At 43.9% G+C, this 14106-nt stretch overlaps 1 protein-coding gene across 1 annotated transcript in view; it reads left to right on the top strand.

Annotated features, from left to right (window-relative positions):
* Window positions 1-14106, top strand: part of TRIM71 (tripartite motif containing 71) — a 54103-nt gene extending 39997 nt beyond the window's left edge. Inside the window, exons 2-4 of the mRNA XM_054274268.1 lie at window positions 939-1106; window positions 10412-10546; window positions 12655-14106. Of these exons, the coding sequence (XP_054130243.1) occupies window positions 939-1106; window positions 10412-10546; window positions 12655-14106 (1755 nt within the window). The remainder of the gene's footprint in view (window positions 1-938; window positions 1107-10411; window positions 10547-12654) is intronic.

The raw sequence follows: 14106 nt of genomic DNA, 5'->3' as shown, positions 1-14106 counted from the left end.
GTATTGGAGTGTTATGCTCCTTTATGTGCATCTTTGGAAATAAAACTTGAGAGCTGGTTTCTGCTTCGCTCTAAGAAGGCAGGCTTCCATGGAAGTTGTTATTTCTGTGTGATACTTCCCTCTACTGGATGGAATGGGAGCAGCTACAGCTGATGAATGGATCCAGCTTTCTAGGCTAGCGTCTTGGTCTAAGTTGTGATTTGAATATAGGGTTTGGGAGTGCTTTGTGAACAGAACGGGGATTTAGTGGTTACCCACAGGTCACTGCAGCATTCAAATGCTCTGATGGGCATGATAAAGTTCCAGTCTTGTTTTCCAACTCAAGCATCTTGAAGCATCACTAGCATAGAAAACATTGTCATAGCAAAGGATTTTTGCTTTGTTGATGGAAGTGGCGGGGGGGAGTTTTCCCCAATATTGTTGCTGTCCTGAACATAAGGGATTTGCATATTTTGAAAAGAGAGGATGGTTCTCGGCATGCATGGTTGGTTTTCCCCCTGTGAGCAGTGGGTGTGCTGCTGTTGCAGCTCTCCAGTGTATCGATTATTGAATGGCCTCCTAAGAGAATTTGGTGTTTGTATTTTCAGGAAAAGTCTTCACCTGAAACTTGCCATAGATGCCATCTCCAATCTGTAAGTGTTGGCAGATGGCTTCCGCTCTTAAGAGGAGCTGATGTGGACACTCTTCCTAGTATTGTATTGCAAAGAAAACAATGACACTTCCATCTAACTGTTAGGGCATGGTTTGGAGTTTACTGGGAAGGATAGCTCTTCCTCTGTGGAGAAACTATTGTGAAGCCTTTGCCTGTTGCTACCGCCTCTAACCGTCTCCTTTATAGTTGAGCTTTTGGATTTTTTATTTTTTTTAACACATCCTGGCTCTGTTTTCTTGTCATTTCTTCTTTATGTAATGAGAATTTTTTCCCCCCTTTCTTCCAGGTACTGCATTTCTACTGTGATACCTGTTCTGTCCCCATATGTCGGGAATGTACCATGGGACGACATGTGGGTCACAGCTTTATCTACCTCCAAGACGCCCTACAGGACTCCAGGACTCTCACCATTCAGCTCCTGGCAGATGCTCAGCAAGGACGACAGGCTATTCAAGTAAGTACTCCCAACCTGAGTACTTTATTTCCCCCTCCTTCCTCTCCCCCCTCTCCCACCCAGCTTGTCTGTTACAGGGCAAGGTGTCAAGGCAAAAAGCTCTCTGCTTCTGCTGTCAGTCTTCTCACCCCTTCTGTTTTCTCAGATCTCTGACAGAAGTGGCAGTGGAGCTGAAAATAAAGTGCTGTTATATGAGTTTTGCATTCTTGCAGCATAATCCTGTCATGTAAATCACAATATATATGAAGCTCTGTGCAAATGCACTGGAGTGTGAAGCGTTTCAAGAAAGCTCAGATCTTATGTGGCAGTGCCAAACCTGGTTTTGTTTTTACAAATCAGACTTTCTTTAAACATCTTCCTGCCTCTATAGCTTCTAGCACTCTGCCTACCTTTGACTCTTGTTATGTCTTCAGTGTTGCCACCAAATACAAAATACTAATCAGCTGCTGGATTAGTGTGAAATTCCTTAACCTGCATGTGCAGAGGATCCAGAGCTATCTCCATGTGAGGATGGCTCTGCACACACAGAGGCACACTCTGCCTGTTACTGTGCTCTCCCTCACCTGTGTTTTGTAGTGCAAATACAAATACCTGGCAAGGGCTGGAGAGAAGGTAGCACAGTGCTTCAAACTAGAGAAGGAATTTTCATAGGGAGTTAAACTGCAGTGATATGTAGATAATTACTTTTGCTGAGTAATACCCAGTGGTAACTTTGATATTATATTAGTAGTAGTTTGGTCTATAGGGAGACTTTGGAGGGGAAGTGGGAAGCTTCACTCCATACCTGCTGCCATGTAGTTTTGTTAGTGTCATGTCCTAAATTTGAGTTGGGTACACAACTCAATACTATATACTTTATATGCTTTAACTACTAAGATTTTATTTCTTTCTTGAGTAAACTTCTGTAGAATGTCATGGATAGGCAGGTAACTTACTTTTCAAATTGGGTGGGCTTTCCTGGCACATGCAAGGTACAAACAATAATTAAAATAACCCAAAGCTCATTGTCCTCCCTTTGCTGCTTGTTTCTAGTAAATGAAGGAATTAAGCTTGTTCTGTGAGACAAGAGCAACTAATCAGTCTCTCATTAAGTCTTTGCACCAGTGGAATGACAATAGTTTATGTTGCTATAGATAGTAATCGGTTGTTGACATTTTCCTTCAGCTTGTGATGTTAACTTGTTACACTGGCACAATAAACAAGTTTTTGGAGCTGGATGCCTAACTTTAAACTCCAGCTTCAGTCAGGATCCTGTAAAACATAGCATCTTCCAAGATTTGTTTTAAACTAGGTTGTAAAGCAGTATCCATACTGAAATGCTTTACACATCCCCAAAATGACAAGAAGGAAGGAATTATACTAGTTTAAAGACCATCACTGAATTTCTCCAGGCTGTCCTAGACAAGGGCTTGCCATTTAGTAATTAAACTATTGCTTTTGACCTCCAGGGCTCTTAATCATCTGACTGGTACAGCTAAATCATCTAAGGACTGTGTTTTGGAGTAGAAACTAGCAGGAGATCATGGAGCACCACTCTGCTACTATTGCATAAATGCTTTTGTGCCTGATTTTCTTCCAGCTGGGTTTACTTTGCTCATTCCTCCCTTATCTTTTTCTGCCTTTCATGCTGAAGGCTCCTGCCATTGTGGTGGGCTGACTGTTGCTTGATGGTGCAGGTAAAAGTTTCTTGGTACTGGCTATGCTCATGTGACTTGAACAAGCAACTCTACCTCTACTGAACTTCCCTCATGCAGCTTTGCCCAGGTCTGGCTGCAGCCCATCCAGCTTAAGAGGCTGTCGTGGAAGTATTAGCTGAGCAGCTTGTGTAAAGATCTGTAAAATGAACCATGTTTTCAAGAGCTGAGTTGTTTCATTAGTTTAGTGGGGTTCTTAATCTGGACCACTGCACAAAAGAAGAGTAGTGAGCAGACAAATCAGTGATTAAGTTAACAGGGTGAAAATCTGTGTGTGCAGGAATGGGAAAATTATTCAGCCCAAGCCAGCTGCTCCTGAAGCAACATCAGCAGCAGCCAGAAGAGCATGTGATGCTGTTAAAGGCAGAGGTGCTCAACTCAAAGTTTTCATGGAGCACAGCTCTCCTTATTCTTGGGACAATATGGCTGTGCAGCTGCATGTTTATCCTAGGGAGGAGACAGTGCGTCAGCATGAATTCAAAACAAACTCTAAAATAAGTAGCCTCTAAATTAAAATAAATTGGCTTGGGTGGTTTTCTTAAAAGTATGGAAATAGCCAACAGAGAATTAAATGCCAGTACAAGCTGTGATATGAGGGACATAAGACTGGAGCTCTGAGAGGCTTGAAAAGTAATACATTGTAGTAACACTTCTTAGTGGGACTGATACATACTGCTGTACCATAAACTCTTTCTTAATAGGCTCTGAAAGTGATAGCTCCCCTGGCAGGAGATGTTGAGGATGGATGGGGAGGGGTAGTTGAGAGTAAATGGGGAAAGGTGGAATTTGAAGGGCGGCCTTGCAGGAGAGAGGAAATCAAGCCATGAGTCAACTGGCTGGAGAGTATCTGGTTAAGCAAAGTTGAAGGCTTTTAGGAAGAAATGTTTATTTAAGCTCTTCCTGTGGCTTTGGAGGAAAGATTGTTTTTCAGACTTTAAAAAAAAAATGCTGTGAGTTGGGATACATTTCAACCTCTTGATCCACTGAAGCCTGATGTAGCCTGTCACTCCAGAAGAGTCCAAACATCACTGTTCAAGGAAGTTGAAGTCCTCTGTAAGAAAGAGCAAGAGGCTTGCTTTTGTCTCCCCTTGGTGATATTTCAGCAGCAGTGGAAAGCCGTCCATGCTTCCTTGTGCTGTGATGGTCCTGGCCTGCATTCCTGAGCCTGTCTCTAACTTGAGAACTTGTGCCTGTGTGATGAACTGATCCAGCTGAAAGGGTAGCTTTTCTGTGGCTTTACTTTTTGGCTGGGTCAGCCCCCTGGCTGCTTGGCTGCAGTGCTGCAAGGACTGTTGATGGTGCCAGGGAATGAAGCAGCAACATCCAGCTGGGGTGCTGGTAGGACTCTTTTCTTATTTCAGCAGAAAGCTATACTCCTAGCTGGGATACTTTTCCAGCCTTTTCAGAGACTCAGATTGATTCACAGGGTGATATGAAAGCCAAAGTTGACGCTGGATAAATGGTGTGGGAGGAATCAGGACTGCTGCCTTTCTATGTGTGGGGAGCGTGTCCCGCTGCCTTGTTTTACCTCACGAAAGTGCACACTTAGCTGTCTTCTTTCAGAATTTTTTCCAAGGACTAGGTCACAACCTGAACGTAAATCTGTTATGGTGAAAGATAGATGGCTTCTTTAAAATGTCACCTTCTTAAAATACATCTATACGTGTGTAACTGTATATATATGTATGGATGTATGCATGTAATCTAATGCACTTGCGTAACAGTAAAGCACTGAGTGCTCGTGTTCATTTAGGGTCAATTTCCAGGTGAACATGTCAAAGTACATTTTAATCTGTTCAGCTCAGATATCTTAAAAAGTGGGTTTATTCGAAAACAAAATAAATTCTTTCTTAGCTGAGCCTATAATTGTTTTTGCTGGGGTGCTTGACCATGCAAGCTTCTCACTGCCTGGTGAGACTGGCCATGTGCAGAACATAGCAGGAGCTGCTCTTATCTGTCATGAAAGGCTTAGGAGCTTCCCTCCCAAATTTGTGGGGGAAGTGGTATGAAATAGATTAACACCTTTCCAGGGGGTGAGGGGGTTCTGTAAGAAACTCAGCTGGCCAGAGGAGGAAGCTGATCTGTTGCCTTGAGCCTCTGCCCTTGGGTGGGAGCTTCCCTGTGGGTTGCCATATGGATGTGTGTGCTGGGAGGTCGATACCTGAGAAGGATGGCACTGCTGTGCTGCAAGGGATCTCTTTGGGGTTGTCACATTGAGTTAGCTCAGGCAGCCTTGTGCGTGGCTTTGAAGTCAGGCTTGCAGGTTTGAGAATCTGAAATGAAGCTTTGGCAACAAAATGGAGTCAATTGTGCCTTTCTAAAGCTGGGATTTGTATCAAGAGGCTGAATTTCTTTGTACTGTTAGTCTCTGTTTTGTGTGGTATTTCAGTGAGTTCCTCAGTGCAGCATATGAGCAGATGGTTACTGGGGAAGATGGATTTGACATGTGTCACTGTCCAAACTAGTTCTGCCTAAAACTGTAGGCAAAAAGTCTGTTCTTGCAGCACAAACCAAAATGATTGTTTAGTTGTATCTGGCATGAATTAACCTGGCCTCTAGCCCTCCCTCCATCAAAGCTTCTTTTAAAATTATCTTTGTGAGGAACTTCAAGTGAGGATGTTGTAGTGTTTACACACATTAGACTGAAACCTTTAAATTGGTCCAGCTACTGTGGTTTGTGCTATAGCTGCACCTGTATTACTGCAAATCCTGGTACCTTTCACTGCAATTGTGTAGGATCTTCCAGTTAATTTTTCTACTGTAAGAACACCAAGTTCTTGATGCTGGAGAAAGCCAACTGTTTTGTCCTGGTTGTTTTATCCTGCATGGCTCAGTGATAAGTAACTGGAGAAGTTTAGTGAAACAAACCCACCGTATCTTTTTGTGCCTTAAGGAACTGAAAACAAACTACCTATGGCTGGAACACCTTCCATTTGGTGGAAGAGGGCTAACTTGAGACATGCCAAAAAGTTTCCTTCAGGATTTTTTTTGTAGTTAATGTGCTTTTGAAATCCAGAAAGGAGTTTGTGAGAGAAGAAGCATCTCAGCTATTTGTTCCCCTCTGATTAGGGTTAACTTAGTCTTAAATTCCTTAATGGTTAAACTGCAAATCCTCCATAGTGAAGTAGGAAAGTATATATTTAATATTCTTTATTCAATACCTGTGGTCCATTCACCCCTCAAATACTGAAGAATTCCTGAGTAGAACCAAAATGTTCAAATGCTTTTGAATTTGAATTTTCTCTCCAGAGGTTTGCACCTTCATTGGAAAACTTGAGATTAGGAAACTTCTTAAGTGTTGGAATTAATGGCTGAAAAATTATAGCTCCCTCCCGTCTTTGAATGGATGGAATTAAAAAATCCTAGTGACTTTTTCAAATATGTTCATGCAAGCCAGCACTGATGAGTTGCAGTGCAGTTGCCATAAGCAGCCTTTATGTATCTCATGGTGCAGCCACTGTGGTGTGTGGTGCTGCAGTTTGTCCACTTGGATAAATTCCTGGACTAAATTGGTGTCATCTAACATCATGGCTCAGCACCTGGATCACCCTGCTGTTTATGAGACCTGAGGTGGCCTCTTCAAATAACTGTGTGCTGAGTGGGCATAACTGTGGACATACTGATTTAATTTGAGTATCACACAGCAGAAACCATTCAGTGAGGGCATCAGCACCTCTGTCATAGCTCTTCAGAGCACAAGCTTTGTAACAGTTTTTTTTTTCTCCTGGAGCGTTTTATGCTTCTGATTTTTTTTTTTTCATATAACAAAGTAGCACTAGTGAAAACTTGGAAGTCTAGAACATTAAATATCCCTTAGGCATATTTAGGTAAAAATGAAATAATTTAATTTTTTTTTGTAACTTGAGGCTGTAGTTCCTACTGTTCAACAGAAGACGGGAAATACAAAAAATTACTGAATGTTGCCATTCTGCAAAATGGCAAATCTTGATTTGAGCACCTCTGTAGTCAGCATAGGCATCCAGAAGCATGGCCAAGCTCTCTAATGCTACTCTGCTACTTCTGGCTCTTGCAGTTGGTTTCTGCATAGGTTCATGTTGTACCATCAATTGCCGTGGCCACTGGAGCAAGATCATCAATAGTTTTTCCCTCAGGTGGTGAAATGTAGATATAGGGGAGCTCACAGAGGTGTCCCCCCTATAGGGAGCTTGTGAAGGACGCCCAGGTTCTGACACAGCTTTGCCCTTCAGCTTTTGCTCAAAACTGAAATGTGCTGGTAGCAGCAGCTGGTGATGGGTGTCTGCATTGCTGTCCTTCACGCAAACACGTTTGTGTGCCTCACTGGGAGCTCTGTGTGCAGTGTCCTCGGGTGGTGGCCCCCTGGAACGTGTCACCTGCACAAGGACTGCTGCTACTTCAGTTTTACTCTTTCAAGTAAGTTTCAACCCTAAAGTTTACAGGATACACTGCAAAGCAGTGTTGTTCTTGTTTTCACTTGTTTTTAACAAACACAAGGCACTGGTGACATGTCTAATAGAATGGGAAGTGGTGTTGGCCATCTTTAGAGCCCTGAGAAGCCACAGGTGGAGAGGTACAGCTGCAAAGAGATGATTTACTTTATTGGCCAACAGCAGGAAACAAAACAGTTGTTTTCCATCTCACATTCAGTAACCCAGCAGAATTCTTGGATAAATACAGGCCTTGTCTTAGTGTGTGAACTGATCGACCATCTAATTCACTATTACTGGAAAAACTGACATGCCACGAGGAGAGAGCATGATAAAAGCTGTTCTTCTTTACAATGATTTGTTGTTAAAGAGATTGCATGATGTCTGACCAGAACAAGGAGCACTGCTGCTCAACATGCTTCCTAAAAAGCTGACCTCTCCAAGAAAAGTTCAGCACAGAAAATGCCTGCAGAACAGCAGGAGTGAATTTTCATAGCAGAACTCTGACACCTTACAGTAATCAAAGTGAACAAGGAATTTCCATGTGAAGAAGACTCTCAAAAATTGTACTTAATGCTCTTGGCTTTTGCTTCAGGTATAGATAAATTTGTATTACTGTTCCCCCCATCATACCTCTGCATGTTTGATGCTGGTCAGCCTTCCTTGGCTGTTCTAGCTTATTTACACAGAGTGCAGAGCCCCCTGAATTTTACCAAAACATCACCAATATCCTGGATGATATCAGAATCTTAGCATTTTGGACATCCCCCACTGATCTAAGCTGTTCATACCTGGGCAAGTAAAAATAAATCCAGACGATGACATCAGTAGCTGGTAGACAGCTGGTTGTGCATAACTGGTTCCTATAGCTGAAAGATCCCAGCATCCACAGGGAATTACTACCTCTCCTGCTGTGATGGAATTCTTGGAAGGTGGACTCTGGTTTTAGTGGGGATTAATGAGGGAAGTTGGGATTGCTCTTGTCCCTAAGGTATAATAAGGATGCATATAGATCATAGTTCTAAATTGGTACTGAGTACAAAAAGCAAAAATAAGTAAATCAAGATTTTTTATGCTTTCACAGACATGATTGTTAGAATTGGAATATGAGTGGATAGTTTCCCTGACACTTCACAAGGTGATACCTTTTTCTCTTTGCAAGAGAAGGAAGGTGTTTTGCTGTACTTGATGGGAATCCAGGTCTGTTTTGGAAAAAATGCATGCTTTTTCCCTGCTGTAGGACAGCTTCTGTATTTGAATGGCAAAGAGGTGGTAGAGGCACAGTATTACATGTAGCCTCTTTTAGCTGGGTCTGAGCCTACTGGCTTTTATGAAGTCTTAATCCGTGGCCAATTGTGACTTCATGTCTACTTCGCTAAATACTGTAATGAGATTTTTTTGTCAAATTTGCCTGCCAGAAGCTTTGTGAGAGGGCAGGGCAGGGCAGCCTCCAGTGGGAGTGGGATATATAGGCTGTATGAGTTTGAAGACATTCCCTGTTAAAACTGTAGTGAATTCATGAAGGAGGGAGAGGTCAAAGACCTGTTCCTCTTACTGAGCCCTGGGCTGTCAAGCAGCACTCCTGTTTTCCCCTGACAGTTTGCAGGAGAATTCTTTGGAGTAAAAATGGAAATGTTGTCTTGTCTGATTTTGTCAGGGTTGTCTTCAGCTTGTCTCCAGAGAGCAATCACCTGGCTAAGTTAAGTCTTCCTTTTTCTTTCAGAAAAGGATCTCCTATGTGATCTGAAAGAATAAGTCTAGTTCAGACTAGGTGTCCTAAAATAACTTACCTGATATGAGAAATGTCCAAGTAACACTATATTTAAGTTTTAATGTTTTAGCATTCCAGTGATTGGCATAAACTAGATGCTGCTGAATGGAGAGTTCAAAAATACTCACAACAATTTAGTGCAATATGACTGTGTGCTGTTTGACCTTCCAGATGATGCTGGATCACATTGGGTAGTTCATAGATTGTTGCAAGATTGGTGCATCCTCATAAGTACAGTTTAAATGAGGGCATCTTCCTGAAGGTTCTGAATGTATGGTAAAGTCTTTAAATTCCTTTTTCGCTGATTTCAATGAGCCTGCATGTCTGAGAAAAAGAAATGTTTCCTAATGTTCAGAGGGAGCCTCTGACTCAGTTTATGCCCATTGCCTCTGGTTCTGTCACAGGGCACCACTGAAAAGAGCCTGGCTCTGTCCTCTCAGTGCCCTCCCTTCAAGTGTGTGAATACTTGTAAGAACTCCTCTCTTTTTTAGGCTGAATATCTTCATAGGCCGTCATCTTGTTCTAGAATTTTGTAACTAATAAGTTACAATCTTTTTAACCTCTCTAGGGTCACAGGTTCATCTGCTGGCTCACTGTATGACAAAGGTTGAAAAAGTTGTTAGCCATTGCTATTGAACCTGTTCCATTGGGAACTGTGATCCTTCAGTCTTTGTTTTTATGCCCCTTTCTGTAATATTTTGTGAAACTTGGGAGTAGTTTAGGAAGATTTTTTGGGGAAACCATTTTTAATTTGAGGGAGGGAAAAGAGACATGCTTCTTCTGGGTTCATTCTGCAGAATACTACTACAGAATATTTTTAAAATATTAACATTGCAATGTTATATTAGAAATAATTTGAATATTAGAAATAATTTACACCTCTACCCAAGGTGTGAATAACTATGTGAATACTTTTTACTGACAACCATTTGTTCTTTTCTTTTAAAATTTATTATCTTCACACTCTTTTAGGGGTATTTCTGTGCAGTTCAAATGCATAGATAACACAGTCTGTTCCCTACAGTGTCATTTTTTTACTAGAACATCACACAACAACAGGGAACCATTTTGAGGGGCTGGAAAAGCTGAGTTCTCTACATGGAAGAAAACATGAGTATGAATTTCTGTGCAAGTCTCTTGTTCACCACATTAGCTGCTCGCTGCAATTGCACAGGGCATTGAGTGCTGTTGTGAGGGTGCAAGGCACAATGAAGGTGTAAACTCCATGTAATAGATGTATTTAAAGAATCCTTAGAGATTTTAGGCTGCAGTGTATGGAATGGGTGAAGAAGGCCTAGTAAGAAACTAAGAGTTGTCTCTTTTTGCCTTTACCTGAAGGCGTAGCATGCAATGTAAAATGTAAGCAGCAGTCTGCTGGTGTATTTTTAATTGGTTTGGTCAAGCCCTAAGTGTGTGTGTCTTTTTTCTCCCCAGCTGAGTATTGAGCAGGCCCAGGCTGTGGCAGAGCAAGTCGAGATGAAAGCGAAGGTGGTACAGTCTGAAGTCAAGGTAGTGACCACTAGACACAAGAAGGCCTTGGAAGAGCGAGAGTGTGAGCTGCTCTGGAAGGTATGCACCCTTGCATTTGTGGTTTGTACTGCTGACAGGTGCTTTTCAAACTGAAAAATTGCTCAAATCACTACACAGCCAGATTCTGATATCCAAGGGAAGCTGCAGGTTTCCTTGCCTGGAGCTGCTGGTGGGGTTTTTGCTGCTGGATCCCGGGAGCTGCTCAGCCCCACACCCGGGCTGGGCACTCCCCCTGCTGGCCCTGCAGCTGCCCCCAGAGGAGAGCCCCTCTGAACAACATATTCAAAATACCTGCTCTAGAATTAGGTACATAGTATAATTGGCTTTCTGATCCACTCCTCATAAAGAACAGGAGCAAAGCTGTATATCCTATCCTGTCCTTTTTTGTTTTCAGAAAGGCTGGTAGAAATTCTGTGAGGCCAACTTTCACTGTCCCCATCCTTTAAAACCTTTACTGTCAATCAAGGTAGCGTCCTGCCTCTAAGCAATTTTGTTGAACTAGTATAAGAAAAGAGTATCTGCACAATTCTGAAGTGATATGCTCATTTCAGTTCAACAGTGCATGCGTGGTATTTTGAGAGGTGGAAAGGAAATAACAGGCAAGTTTCTTGTTCCAGAAAAGTAATTCAGTGGTCATGGTCCCCTGCAAAAGAAGCTTTGTTTTCTTTTGTAAGTGTCAATAGCAAGATTAAAATTGCACTTTATATAGTTAGTGCTCTTTGAATGCTGCTTTTTTGAGAGTTTGGATTTGGATTTTCACTGTTAACCTCTTGCAGGAAGCTTGGCAGCTTTCTCTTTTAAGGTATTCCTAGTACAGGAGGAGTAAGATCTGCACCTGAGCTTCTTTTATCCTACTGTGCTGTACAAATGCACTTTGTTGGAGCATCTGCACTGACAGCAAGTTCTCTTCAAGCTGAAAAACTTTATTTTAAGAAGGGAACATGGTGGTAAATCATTTTAGCAAAACAAACTCTGTGTATCAAGCATGCTAATAAACAATTTTGTATACCAGGGCTGAGTCTATGGATTTAGCAAAGACCTAAGATCAGTAATGTGTCTTGGATGCATTACTGATTGGAAGAAGTATCTCCAGATTTTTTTTACAGCTTGGTAAAACCTACACACCTCAATTTACAGCATGTTTGTACATATGTTATCTAGTCAGTGTCTAATCAAGGAATCCTCAGACATTGAGTCTTCCTTCACTGAAATGCATTCCAGATACTGTTCTGAGGCCAAGCAAGTATTCAGACATCAGGAAATGTTCTTTTGCAACAATAAAACAAAGACGCGTTACGTTAGTTTTATGCAGCAGCAGGTGTCTTTGCCAGATGGTCCAAAGTGGTTTTTCACAAGTAAGGGTAGACACAGACTTATATAGATGAGTTACAAAACAGGCATTTTTGCACCAACTTCAGTCCCTCAAGCAGGGACTGGCAGCAACCTTCTGTGTTATTTGAAGTGACATTCACAAAACATCCTGTTTTAAAGCACAAGCTCAGGTTGACTGCCAGTATTTACAAGAAAATATTAAAATAATTGGACCCTAAAAATCCCTGGAGATAGATGTCTGGTGTTATCCAGTCACACAAAAACAGTTCTGGCAGGCGAGGGAATGACAGGAGCCCATGTGCATTAGCTGCCTCCCAGCTCAGCCCAGTGGGACAGCAACCCACATTCTGAAACTAGTCTAAGTTCTGGTTAGTGAAGCCTCAGCCTCTGCTCTTCTGAGAGGCTGCAATAACTTTTGTCCTCCCTGGGGGCTGAATGAGATGTGCCTTTGGATGATCTGTCAAGTACCTTGCAACTAGAAAACAGAATAGCAGTTGTGGAAGCAAATAATTACTAGTAAGCAAGTGATTCTCACTCTCAAATGTCACTCTGATGCAGCAGATCTGCAGAGTAGGAATGTATGGTGTTGCCTGGAGGGTAGGAGAGACTAATAATCCTAAATTTGGATAAGTAATTTGTTTTCCTTGTTTCTTCTTGTCTGCATTGTGATTTTCAGAGGTTTGTTTTGCAGCTGTGTGTCAGCATGCTATAGCAACTGTCCAGCTGGCTTTTATGTAGAAGGGAGACTGAAGGAAATCTCTGTGGTCTGTCTTTCCTGATGTAAGTGCACTTTTCTCTCCCCCATTTCCCACAAGGTGGAAAAGATTCGCCAAGTCAAGGCCAAGTCCCTCTACCTGCAAGTTGAAAAGTTACGTCAGAACCTGAACAAGCTGGATAACACCATTAGTGCTGTTCAGCAGGTCCTGGAGGAGGGTCGCACCATGGACATTCTCCTGGCTCGGGACCGCATGCTGGCTCAGGTGCAGGAGCTGAAGAACGTCAGAGGCCTTCTCCAGCCACAGGAGGACGACAGGATCATGTTCACCCCCCCTGACCAGGCATTGTATATGGCCATCAAATCCATGGGCTTTGTCAGCAGCGGGGCCTTCGCTCCCCTGACCAAAGCCACGGGGGAAGGTCTCAAGCGCGCTCTGCAGGGCAAGGTGGCCTCGTTCACCGTGATCGGCTACGACCACGACGGGGAGCCTCGCCTCTCGGGGGGCGACATGATCTCTGCCGTGGTCATGGGCCCCGATGGAAACCTGTTCGGGGCCGACGTCAGCGATCAGCAGAACGGGACCTACCTGGTCAGCTACCGTCCCCAGCTGGAGGGAGAGCACCTGGTGTCGGTGATGATGTGCAACCAACACATCGAGAACAGCCCCTTCAAAGTGATGGTGAAGTCCGGGCGCAGCTACATCGGCATCGGGCTGCCGGGGCTGTCCTTCGGCAGCGAGGGAGACAGCGACGGCAAGCTCTGCCGCCCCTGGGGGGTCAGCGTCGACAAGGAGGGCTTCATCATCGTCGCCGACCGCAGCAACAACCGCATCCAGGTGTTCAAGCCGTGCGGGACCTTCCATCACAAGTTTGGCACGCTGGGCTCCCGGCCGGGCCAGTTCGATCGCCCCGCCGGCGTGGCCTGCGACGTTTCGCGCAGGATCGTCGTGGCCGACAAGGACAATCATCGCATCCAGATCTTCACGTTCGAGGGGCAGTTCATTCTGAAGTTCGGGGAGAAAGGAACGAAGAACGGGCAGTTCAATTACCCGTGGGACGTGGCCGTCAACGGGGAGGGCAAGATCCTGGTCTCTGACACGAGGAACCACCGCGTGCAGCTGTTCGGGCCCGACGGCGCGTTCCTCAACAAGTACGGCTTCGAAGGGGTACTCTGGAAGCACTTTGATTCCCCCAGAGGCGTGACGTTCAATCACGAGGGCCACTTGGTAGTGACGGACTTCAACAACCATCGCCTCTTGGTCATCCACCCGGACTGCCAGTCGGCGCGCTTCCTGGGCTCCGAGGGCACCGGCAACGGGCAGTTCCTGCGCCCGCAGGGTGTGGCGGTGGATCAGGAAGGGCGCATCATCGTGGCCGACTCCAGGAACCACCGGGTGCAGATATTCGAGTCCAATGGTAGCTTTTTATGCAAGTTTGGCACTCAGGGAAGCGGCTTTGGTCAGATGGACCGTCCTTCAGGTATAGCTGTCACCCCTGATGGCATGATTGTGGTGGTCGACTTTGGAAACAATCGAATTCTCGTCTTCTAA

Source organism: Melozone crissalis, unplaced genomic scaffold, assembly GCF_028551555.1.
Source record: "Melozone crissalis strain CALT ecotype California unplaced genomic scaffold, PUWL_Pcris_2 ptg000016l_1, whole genome shotgun sequence".
NCBI lineage: Eukaryota > Metazoa > Chordata > Aves > Passeriformes > Passerellidae > Melozone > Melozone crissalis.
Note: the sequence above shows the minus strand (reverse complement) of the source record. Positions and strands in the feature narration are given on the sequence as shown.